The following is a 12,351-nucleotide window of genomic DNA, read 5'->3' on the forward strand; positions in this document are numbered from 1 at the left end:
CAGGAATCGTCGCAACGACCAAATCGAGTCGAGCTCCTTTTTAGACCTATAGGACGAGCTGAAATTAGTCTCTTCAAGTCCTCTGTAAAGCTTGAAGGCGAATAAAATCAACCTCTGCATGCACATCAGAATCAAAGCAAGGCAAAACAGAAGTTAACAGCTATAGCTTCAGACATTTTTTTTTTTTTTCCCCAGATATGATAATGCTTTGTGACGCTGTCGAAATGAAAAAAAAAAAAAAAAAGAAAAAGAGAGAAAGAGGATAAAATGGAAATATGAGCTGAAGAATCAGTCGGTGATTCTTTCAGTCTTCTTTGTTCTTGCATTTCACATCTGTCCTCGCAACGCAGTCTACAGTATAGCGAGGCGCGGGGTAATGTACCATTTCCGATCACGCGATGTTTCTTTCTGGGGTATCAGTTCGTAATCTACCCGAACAATCTGCAGCGAGGGACTGACTCTCTCCATTCGTGCTTCCACCCACGACTTGCTCAAATGCGTGCAGCGTTATGAAAGCTGCACAACTATTGTGTCAGCTACATCACGTCCGGGTTTTCAAATCTGTCGCGAATCAGACGTCGTCATTCCCTGCGTAGGTATTTCTCAACTATCGTTAGCTGTGACGTCAGAGTGCAATCACGCGCGTTGGGCCCAATTACGAAACGATGTCTTCGAACGCGCGTACAACGCGTGGCTGGGTTCAATGCTCTGAAACTCGATGTCATCTATGTAGCTACCGTAACGCAGCACATGGTTCAGGAAAAAAAAAAAAAAAAAGCATATTTTCTATTAGTTTTTTCGCTTTCTATTTAGTTCTATCTGGAACAGCAGCTTTTATGTTCTTCTGGAGCACATGTTCTCAGTTCTGAAACTGCGAGAAGATAGATCGAAAAAACATTACACAAATCGGTTAGGCAGCAGCGGAATTCGGTAGGCTGCTAGGGCACTACGGCGAGGGGAAAAGGGGGATGAAACTTGGGAGACGGCGCAGCAAAGCGTTGACGCCAGCGCTCGTTAGAGGTGGCAAAAACACACCGCGCTGCATCGCAGCCCCAGCGCGGTAACGCCTATACCATGCTAGCATCGCCACCCTCAACACCTTTCTCCCCCCTCCGTTCCGGCGCCGGTAGGCCGCGGCAACAGCAACTCCCGAAAACGGAAGTAGAAAGGAACTGGAGCGACTTCCGTTTTTTCGCGCTCGCTCTTTGCCGGCCCTGCGGGAGCTCGACCACTGAGTGGCACCCCTAACTCCCCTTTCCTTTCCTCGTGTTTCATATATGTACACGGCGGGGAAAACTTTTTGACGTCTTCTAGTTGGCGCACGCCGCGGCCGGCCGGAAAACGTTGCGGCTGTGCGCGAATGGTTTGTCCTCCCGCCTTGCATGCTGGAGGCCGCGGAGCCTATACACGAGGAAAGGTTTTTGATAATTTCCGGTAACCTCCCCTCCGCCATCCTTTCTCTCTAGACCTCTCTCTTTCTCTCCATTTTGCTTATGCAACGGCTTGCGCGCGAAACTGCCTCTGCGGCGCTCACACGTGTTGCCAGGTGTATGTTCTTGTATGCCTGGTGTAGAGCGAGAGCGAGAAAGTCGGTGACGCGAACGCCGCCTATGAACAAAACCATCACGTGAGGCGCCACGCGTGGAGACTTTTAGACCGGGAAATGAGCTCGAGTTTTCTCGTTCCTTCTGTCTCGCTACATATGAACGTGTAGAGATATGGCTATCCCCACGCAAAGTATATATGTAACATTGGAAGAGAAGTGAAAGGGGGTTCGTTGCAGGCGAGTGTGGTTTTAGAAGCCGCGGAAACGCTCTCCGTTCATCCGGCGCATTCGTGACTATAGTTTGCATTAAAGGCGCGAGCGGTACTGACTCAAAGCGTCAGGCACTTGTTGAACAGTTGTATACTATTTAGCACATACTATCGTACGGTTTACAACAAAAGCTCCTTTCTCGGCGAGTCTTGCTTTGTGCTGCGCATTAAGCGCATGACAACCGAAGCGCACTGCTTTTCAAAGGGGTTCGCCTCTTCTCTTATCCCGACTCGCGCGAAAGGGCACCAAACTTAATACAACTCTTGCTTCGCAGCGAAAGGGGTAGTCCAGTGAAAAGGGCAGAAAAGAATTAACTTAAGTCTTCTGGGCCCGGTCGATCACATCGCCATCCGTCGTTGCTTCGTGAATAAGCTACGATAATTATTCGTGAGTATGCACAAAAGTAAAAAAAAAAAAAAAAAAAAAAAAAAAAAAAAGATAAAAGACGTGACATTCCATTACACCGTCTACGTAAAAATATACCTCCTCCGTTTCATAATTTAATGGTGATTCATATGCACTATATAGGAAGCTCCCGTGGCCGTATTTAATGTTAGTTTCACCCTCCAGATCAACGTTTTGCCTATAGTGTGGTATTACTGTCCGTATCTTTTCCTGCTCGAAAATGTTTGACAGAGACGTCGGCTACATGTTCGAGTAAGCCTACTGGTACATATGACTAGAGCTTCAAGAGAATTAAAAGCAATGTCACTCGCCAGGCACATCCAATATAAATTTTAGGCTTCAGATTAATCGTTCATAAAGTCAAATCTCGAGACCATACTTTAGAATGCATGCTAAGCACAGTTTCGATAGCCGAGACTTAATGGAGAAAAGTGCACTGGTCTTGTGATTAAAAGTATATGAACACATATTGGACAAAATCGGCTTATGACTATATATATAGTCATAACAAGGCATAACAACACATAGTCACAACAACAGCTCTATGAAGCTATTGGGAGATTTCACCAACAGCATGAACACGAGGCAGCACATGCATGCAAAGGCACAACGAAGTGAATGTGTGCATGGTGTACTCACGAGTCTTCGCTTGGGCTTGATGAGCGGCCTGTTCTGGCCGTTCATTTTGTGGTAGAGACCGCATGCGTTGCACAGGTAGTGCCCGGTGCCGTCTCGTCGCCACAGCGGCGTCGACGTCGCACCACAGTTCACGCACTCTCTGCCCTCTGACCACATCACAGCCACATCACCAGAGCCACATCACAGCCACAACGACGACGGATGCGAAGGAAGGCGTCGGGGTGTTTTGGCCGAGGAGAGCGCCGGACACAGCAGGGGCAGGATCACGGAGTGTCAGGAACGGGCGTGCAGGAGCGCGAAAGAAAGGGCACAGGTTAGAATCAAACTGGAATGCACTTGAAGGCGTGTATCCTGCAAGAGCGTCCCTAGCGAAAAAACCCTATGAGTCACAATAACCTCATACAGATTTCTCATACTAAGCTCTTATAATTCTCATATAATCTCATACAAATAGCATTCAACGTATGAGAAATATATGAGAATGAATGAGATTTGTATGAGGTTTTGAGAAATCTGTATGATGTTATTGTGACTCATACGGTTTTTTCGCTAGGGTTACAGGGCATAACACATGCGCTGCTATTTATTTCGGCTTGTCAGGACAGCCACTTTATAAGGTACTTTGATTGTATATATACTAGAGCGAGCTTGATTATTTATTAGACTGAAAAAAAAAAAAACGCGTTTGACGCCTGTAAAGTTAGGTACCTTCAGGAGAACGAAAAGCTCGCAGGAGTAAGCCTGGGCAAAATCAGTTTATTTTCTTTAACTCTTTCAGGAAAGGTCATTAGTTAGGAATTGGTATCCGTATAAGCTGTTATCTGAAAAAAAAAAAAAAAAAGCGGTCTTACAACTTTTCTATGACCAGAACGGCTATACAGGACTACAGGTTGTGGCATGGCTACGTGCTGTCAGAATCAGTTGCTGTACTTGTGAATGCCAAAGTACCCTGTAGTGGCTAGAAAGATAGCTTAAACAGGTTGTTAAGGTGGGACTGATTATATCCTAGCTAAAGAAACAGGCCTATACGATTTAAAAATTAGACCATGCAATACCTGGCAATGAGTTGCTATAGCCATACCAACAACAAGAGCGAATCGTCACTTCTAAAGAAATCGCTCACTAAAAAAGAAACAACTTTCGAAGCAAAAAAAAAAAAAAAGAAAAAAGAAAATAATCCGATTTCGTCGCATGCAAGTAGAGAAGCAACGAGTGTTAAAGAGTAAAGACTGAAGTTCGTGAAAAGAAAGCAGGCAAAGCACAAGAAAAACGGGTTTTGAAACCAGATCGCTTATATGAGTCTTTATTATTGTGCTTGCTACTCCATATTTTTTTTTTTTTTTTCATTAGTGAAAAGCTTTTCGTGCTGAGCGTGAGACCAAGGGCCGAAGCTGTTAGTGCTCGCCGTGAGAGGAAGAGGAGGTTAGAAGGTTAGAAGCTTGCGAGTGTGCCGAAGGCAACGGCGAGAGAAAGGGGCAGCAGCATTGGTGTGTGCCGTGCTTTCCAAGTGCGACGCGTGCGTACAGCAGTGTGGCGTGCAGCACGCAGGCTGCGCTCGTGCAGTCGGTGATTTAAGCCCATGGTACACGGGTGTACGTCGCATGGCGCCTTCTTCGCGAGCCAACGGAAGTACAGGAGTACAGTCAACGCGAGAATTCAAGGGATGAAGTTTGTGCGGTGTTAGGATTGTATAGTAAACAACGAGAGTCCTTTGTTCCTCAGCCTTTACTATACCGGAGCCACAGCTTGGGAATAACCCCCCCCCCCCCTTTTTTTTTTATTATATCGAAGGACTTTAGTTCGCAAGATATTAACATATGAAGTGATAGATGTGTGTGCTGCGTTGGAATAATGAAATTACGTGCGAACTGTCTGAACATTAGCGAAATAAAGATGCGTCGAAGTGGATGAATGATAGGGACAACCTCGATGAAACGGAGAGACGCCTAACACCAAAGATGCATTTTTGTTTGCTTGTTTTTCAATCTCCTCTAGATTCATGTTCCAAATTCCTGGGTGTCGAGCGAACTCCCCGAGTCCTTAAAACAAGTGAAAGAAAATTTGCAAAGCAATCGCAAACTGACTGGCGCTCGAACGGAAAAAGTCCCGCCACGTATACGTTAACGTTTTCGGAAACTGGATTTGAGGAAACCGCCGCGGGTTTCAGCGCATGCCTTCGTTCATTCTAGCCCCGAGGCGGCGTTTTGTCTCTGCGAGTCAGATAGGGGACAGCAGCAGCAGCAGGAAGGGGAACTGTCTTTCTTTTTTCCGCGTCGCCGACGGCAGGCAGCCGGCGTCCTGCCACGAGGCAGGAAGCCTCCGCTATTTATTCCGCCCCCTCCTCCCTCCCCCTCTCCCTTGCGTTCTCTACAGCGTCGCCGCCGCTAAAGCAAGGACTACTCGCATGTACCAAGCAGCAACTGTCACGTTGCAGGCAATATGGAGCAACCGGGTCACGGAATGTGGGCATGCCGCGTTTACAAGTTGTGCAACGTAGGGCCATGGGTGGAACATTGTGCAACGAGGATTGAACTGGAAGGCGATGGTTGGAACGACGGAGTGCGCGGCCGCAACTCCAACTAAGGTCGTGGAGCAATACTGTATGCCTTGTACAAGGCTGCCGGGTTACAAACAGCGAGCGTCGACAGCTCCTCAAAGAAGACGGTCAAGCTGGCACGTGCATGGTTACTTCATAAAAGAAAAAGCGAAAGAAAACAATCCCTTTTAGCGCTATAGAGATGGAACGGCGACTAGTGTGGTTGGATTAAGCGCCACGGCGTCATGTATAAATGACTGCCAGTAGAGGGCCCGCAGCTCTTAAAATAACCGCGTACAACCATGATTCGAGGCGTCGCGTGTCGCGAATATGCGCGGAATTACGGTGGTATGTAGCGTGACGTGCTCGGCTCCTTAGAAGACCGAAGAAGGAAGTCTTCACTCATCTTGTATTAACGCAGTGGTACATATCAATGACCCACTGTACTGTAGGGTACAGATTAAAAAAAAAAGAAAAGAAAAGAAAGAACTGCTGTTGATAGGTATGGTCGTGTGTGGTCCGTAGCTTTGTCATTTATACTCCTCTGACCAATGGTGACTATAAATTAAATCAGCATTTTGCAAGTAATGACTATTTCAAATACGCTGAGGCATTAAACCTGTCGAGTTCGTAACAGCTTCTTGTTTGGGCAACAAGAAAAAGTTACTATTATTTTTGTCGCGAAGGGATACCATTTGGCGGTCCTTGATGTGGGTGGCGCATCACTGCAGCTGACGTAAGACAACTGTAACAGGAGTAATATCAGCAAACACCAGCTTCGTACGCTTGTTACGCTCACGGCATTACTGAGCGGCTTTACAAGATGCCAGCGACAAATTTTCCAATCACACGCGAATATGCATGATTGTCGGAGGTGAGAGGGATAATCAAAATCGCCGTCGTCATCATCCGAACCGTGTCTGTTACACTAGAGGCAAGCCAGCCCTCTCCACTATCTACAACTAGTCCTGCCTTGTGCCAGCGTGCACGATCAACGTGTCCCTCGTGTTCAGTTTCCGGCTGCCTGTCCGGATCCACGAGATTCTCGAGTACCCTTCGCTGCGTCGCGAGCTTGAATTCGTCGCATTGGGCGACTGTGACACTGTCTCTGGGCATTGAAGGAAATAGTTGACATAAGCACCTGTGGTCTTTCAGTTTCACTGTCCAGATGAAGCAGACAGCTCTTAAAGAACAGTGCGCGAACGAAAGCCCTCCCCCTCCCACTGCTACATCTATATACAGCTGAGAAAGAGAGAGAAACTTTACGTGGGGTTCCGACTCTTCACCGCTCTCTACTCGAGAGAAGCGGAAGTGGCACTTGAGACATACGTACAGCGTGTTTCGGGGACACGCCACTTTTGTCTAGGCCGACAAAGGGCCCCCGACACGCGCCAGCTCCTCGGCGCTCCCTCGCTGTTTGACCGTAACCACGTGACCAGCATGTGGACAATGCAGCTCGAGCTCGCATGTGCTCAGATCAACGCCTGTCTCTTATTTGTAACGGGCTGGTTGTCCCCGCAACGGTACACGCCTGTAGAAACCTGACGGTACATGCGTTTCTGTATAGGCATGCGGTCCTGTATATGTGAAGCGAATTAGTCCTAGACGACAGATGCACTTTGTATACGAACAGGACATAAGCCATTTACTCGCAACGCCAGACAAGTTTTAATCCAGATCGTTCTCTCCTCGCTCAATCTCACCGAGACACGATTCATCACCTACAATCAGGCTGTCAACCCTTGACGTTGAATTGCCGCCTCAAGGAGTAAGTCGAACTTGTTTGTTTTGGCAAGCAGCATGATCACCAGCCTAATTCTACGAGACACATTTAGCTTTTCTTATTGAAAGACGTCACGTCACCGCTATCAGTATACTCCTCCTGCAGTTATTTGTCATGTCCAGGCCCTCGCCTGCATGCAGTAGTACTGATCGCAATTTTCACGTACCGTCGCCCTTTTGTATTCGTGGATATAATGTTGTAAGAACCAGTTTGCGAGATAAAGGGCCATTCTTCGTCGCAAGCATTTATTATAAGAGCGAAAAAGCCATATACGTCGAGTAACAAAAACCTAAAACGCTATCGTCGCGATTGGTGTACTATATCGTTTACATTGCGCAATGTAGCATACGGCGCTGATACGGAGGTTCGATAAAGATTTCTATTTGCTTTTATCGTGCCCTCCTGAGCCGTAAAGGTGAAAAACGTCGCTAGGTCCTCTTAATGACGTTGAAAAGGTGGGCTCTAAACGAGTCGAAGGAAAATGTACACCAAGCCACATATTGCAAATACGTGGGCGCCTCCTCACTATATGTCGTCCACAATTCGAGCTCGCCAGCGTATACGCGCAAGCCGGCCCGAAACCTTTGTGGAAGGCAATCAAAAGGCGCATGTTGTCTTCTAAACGAGGATTAGAGATAGGAGATTTTCTTGAAGTGGGGAGGCTCTTTACAACAAACGCTGCTATATAGGTTCGAGCGAAGTTACGCTCACTCCTCCCCCGGATTCTCAAGTTAGGGCGTCGTCACTATAGCATTTCTTTCTTGCGCAAGACGAAGTTTCGGGCACGCAACGGACTATATGTTCGGGCAAACGGATAGCAACATCTACAAAAGATGGCGTCATCGTCAGTTCCTCGTTGCTGGATACGCGTTCGACTTTCGCTGGCTGGGACCGAATGAGGACGACAAAATCACAAAAGCGATACGGCGTGGGGGGGACGTCGGACAGGACACGAGTGCTGCTTGGTGCTGGTAGCGCTGAAGGACGACTTCGGCCGCCTTCACCTGTCCCCACGTTTTATCGCCGGCCGTAAAAGAGCGAGCACGGACAGCAGAGGAAGGACCCGGAGGGTCCAGCGTGGAAGCAGCGGGTCGTAAAAGTTTCGCGATGCTGCGGCGACACTCGGTCTGCGAGCGAACGCGCGCACAACGCACACACGCGGGAGGCATTCTGGGAGATCGACCGGCCATCACCGTCACCACCAACACCCCGCAGTGTTGCTGTTCCCGGTGCGACTGTTGCCCGAACCGGCGCCGCGAAAAACTCTCCGGTGAGACGACGCGCGCGGCCGTCATTGAGGTCCACCGCGATCGTTTCGTCTCTGTCAAGCTTGCACTATACGAGTCGCGAGCCAATCCGAAGTCAGGAGGAGCACGACGCCAAAGGTTCGCGGAAGGAGGCATGGGGGCGGCGGCCAGTGCGGGTCCGTTGAGGGACGACCTCTGGTACGTGAAAAGACGTCTCGGAAAATAATGAACTCGAAGAAAAGGAGAGAGGAGAGAAAGACTCCGGGCGAGGCTTTTACGATGTCCTTCCTTCGCGGCCACTCAGCGAAGAATTTACGGCGGCGAATCTACATTTGGGGCATGTCGCTCAAACAACGCTGGCCGCACTGAAGTATTGTGCGCTTGTGTGGAGCTATTTTCTTGTGTATTCTTCCTTCCGTCGCGCAAGTCACGCTTCACGTCCCTTCGAGGACACTAGCCCTCGTCTGTGAAAGGTCCTCAGCCTAACGACACAGTCCTTGTACGCTGCTTCAACGTCAGAGAGCACTGTTGCTTGAAGAAATCGTTGGTATCTTTAATGCGATAATTTGTGCCGACCTCTCAGGATTGAAAGCTTCGCTTAAACTCATGAATTAATGGCAGCGCGAATAAGACCTCTTCTATCTACTAATAGGGCTGAAAACGTTACAAAACGTTAATAAAGATTGCCGCGCACGTCAATGATCTTCGAGCTTCCCAGGAGCATTCAAAGCATGGCGTTCGTGAATGTAGCACCCGATCGCGCACTTCATCATCGAACTAATTCCGTACAAAGTTCATCACCCGATCTCATGCCTTCAGCTGGACCGATGGACAGCTTCTATGGACGCTATATTGTATTGGCTTTCGCTCCCTCTATACAAATTACGGAAGGATCATGGTCGCAGCCTCGTTTTGCAATGACAACGCAGCTACGCGTTATGCTGAGGAAAAAAAGAGGGCCGATGGCAGCGAAAAAAAAAAAAAAATAAGCCGGACGTCTCCGGCGTCGCTAGTGAGACGCGATCGGCAACGTCGAAGAGGACGCGTGCCGCGTGCGACGTGTCTTGAGGCTTGTGGACCGCGCGGCGTCCGGTTAATTGGCGACCGGCAGAGCGTTGCGCGCCGGGGTTGACCGCCGGCTGTTCCTCCTTCGGAGACGGGCGCAGGAAGAGAAGGGAAGGGAAGAAAAAAGAAACACTTTGTTCCGGGACAAAGCCGATAAACGAGGGGCTCGATGGCGCGGAACGAAAGGCGGACGCCGTTATAACCCTCACCCTCATCCTCGCCCCTTTTACTTTTTTTTATTTCTTTGCGTAAAGGCTGCGGTGCTGCCGTATACTCCGGCCTTCGGGAAACAACCGCCGGAAGGAACGAGCGTGCATGTCTCTCTCTCTCTCTTTCTCTCTCGTTACCCACCGCTGTGGCACACTTCACGATGAACGCATGGCGACTTGCCGAAGCCTCCTCTGTCACAGGTGCACGGTATTCCACAACAGTGTCACGTTTCTTCTCACTGCACTCTTGCGCGACCTCCCAGATTTTCCCTGCTGTAGGCGCCACACTAAGGAAGCAGCAGTTGATATAAACTGACACACCTTCTGAAGAAGAGCTTCTCAAATATACTTCGCCATAGTGAGTTCTAGATGAGATCACCCGCTGCACAATAGAACACGAAACCTGCGCACTTTCAGTAGCTGCAGAAGTCCAGGTGGCTAACGGGCTTCAACAGGAGCTGGACGCGAGTTGCGATAGGCCGCTCGCTCTAGTGCTTGCAACGTTTCTGAAAACTTTTTCTCCTGTCCTGCAAGGGGGTGCACGGACAGCTACGCGCGCGTGACATCTGAAGCACTATGCATCTGTGCATGTAGCAACAGCTCCAGATCCTGTGTTTTGCGCTAACCTGCAACTTCCCTTATAAATAAATAAATAAAAAAAAGGGGGGGGGGGGGGGTTGCACAGACTAGCCTCGCGAGTTCCTCGGACACCGTTTACTGCCACTTCCTCCCCACATATGCGATCGGGTCTCACGAAGTTGTTAAAATTCGTTCTGAAATCTGGAGACCACCGTGCCACGTGGTTAGCACTGTGAAACTGACCGAGATTATTTTTGTTTCGTTCGCCTTCCTGCTCGGTTCCTTCCTTCCAGGCTTGCCAATTTTCTCCGGTTGCGGTACACGGCGACCGTTCGACGCGATCGCACGCTGGGCAGCTCGCGGCAGGAGGCTTCCCTCCTCCCCGCTTTTCGGGCGCAACTCGCGACGGTGCCGTATGCCGCGCTGGGCGCAGACTCCGTGGAACGCACCGTGGAATGTCAGGGCAGCCGACGCGAGGGCGCGCACGGCGGGGCTAGACTAAAGTCCCTTGATAATCTGAAAGTAGCGACACTCTCCTCCGCGCCGCGCTTTCCTCCTCGATTCTCCTCGCGCGGCGGCGGCGACCGCTGCGCACGACACGCTTTTTCCCCCTGACGCCCGCCGGCCGGCCGCAGCAGCGAGTGAAGCGCGAGCTTTTGGGCCAGGTCTGCGCTCCAGGAGTGCACAAAATTTTTGAAAAATTGCGAGAAAAGCATTGAGAATGCCTATAGTAAAGTACATGAATTGATTGCTTTCTTCTTAGAACTGTTTGAATGGGGAATGCTGATAAACAAAGCTTTCAGGCAAGTTCTGTGCTACAGACACTTTTTAAGTCTCATGATAAGGTTTTACTTTGTGCACTTAATCTAGTACTGCCTCTGACTTTATGTTTGTTTTTTTTAGAGCGTGAAATCTGTCACCGCGGCAAAACTTCAGAAAACGATCCAGGCTGGTGCTTTGAGCTTCAAGATTAGAGAAGGTTAAAGCAGGACTTAGTCTATTTCGCTACTGTCAAGCTATCTCTCTAAGAATAGTATATGTCACGTGATCAACCATGAGATTGGATTATTGGTTAATTGTACATGTATTTCAATCAATTACTGGGCCAAATTAATTGATAGTTAGTAAATTGCAATTAAAATCTAAATTTTAGCTGCAACACCGAACCGTATACCGTTGGAAAGCTTAGGCCAAGTTTAATGGCACTGTGCTAGTTAGCGATCCGCGATAATCTGCGTTCAAAAGTTAATTTTGTATAAAATCAAATTTTGAGCTGTTCCTTGCTGCTTCGATGCAAGGAACAGTTTTGCCACGGCAGTCTTGATATGATGCTGATGGAGGAATTAAATAATTTTATGAGTACGTGGCCCCTCACTGACTTCGCGTGTGGTTAAAAGACAGCAGGGTACACTGGGAGAAGTGGTGGGCCCTATTGCCGATACACTGAAGTTCTGGGGCAAGCATGCTGTGGTCTCATGCGCTGTGTAAAAGAGCTTGATTTCACTGAACGCAACAATCAAATAAAAAAAATTACAAGGTGCACATAGGTCTTCAACGTGCGGAAATGAGAAAGCATATAACTGCCAATTCATTAACTATCGCTATCCTATCTATCACTATATCTACTAATTCCAGAGACCTATCATAACTGTCACTATCCGCAACGAACACTATCACCTCACTATCCGGGCCTATTACTATAATTTACTATTATTATCCGTAACAGTCACCATCATTACCTATCACTATTCATAACCATCACTATTTAATCTGATGCCGTCCCATGACCCATTGATATACTTCAATTTTCATTGACTTACGTTGTCAGTCATATCTCTATTATCTCATAATATCTGACGAGACAACTATACATTGACTTTTAATTCTTATACTTTCTTGTTTTCTCATAAATGGAGGTGAGAAAAGAGCAAGCCACAGAAATAACTGACTACTATCAGCGCGAGGTTCATGTCTCTGTCGAGGAGGCTTCCTTTACTTCAGGACAGGTCGGTGAGAGAAAATTGATGGAACTGCGTTTGGTCTGGTTTTTTTTTCGAGTTCTTGTAATATTG

The 12,351-nt window shown here is 48.3% G+C and overlaps 1 protein-coding gene across 3 annotated transcripts in view; it reads right to left on the reverse strand.

Moving 5' to 3' along the window:
* LOC146208636 (GATA-binding factor 2-like) overlaps positions 1-12,351 on the reverse strand; it is a 76,025-nt gene that overhangs the window by 31,633 nt on the left and 32,041 nt on the right. For all 3 annotated transcript variants that reach the window (XM_084595597.1, XM_084595590.1, XM_084595587.1), the window contains one exon: positions 2,861-3,006. In XM_084595597.1, the coding sequence (XP_084451723.1) occupies positions 2,861-3,006 (146 nt within the window). The remainder of the gene's footprint in view (positions 1-2,860; positions 3,007-12,351) is intronic.

This window comes from Amblyomma maculatum, chromosome 1 (genome assembly GCF_055883805.1).
Source record: "Amblyomma maculatum isolate TAMU_Amacu chromosome 1, ASM5588380v1, whole genome shotgun sequence".
Classification (NCBI taxonomy): Eukaryota; Metazoa; Arthropoda; class Arachnida; order Ixodida; family Ixodidae; genus Amblyomma; species Amblyomma maculatum.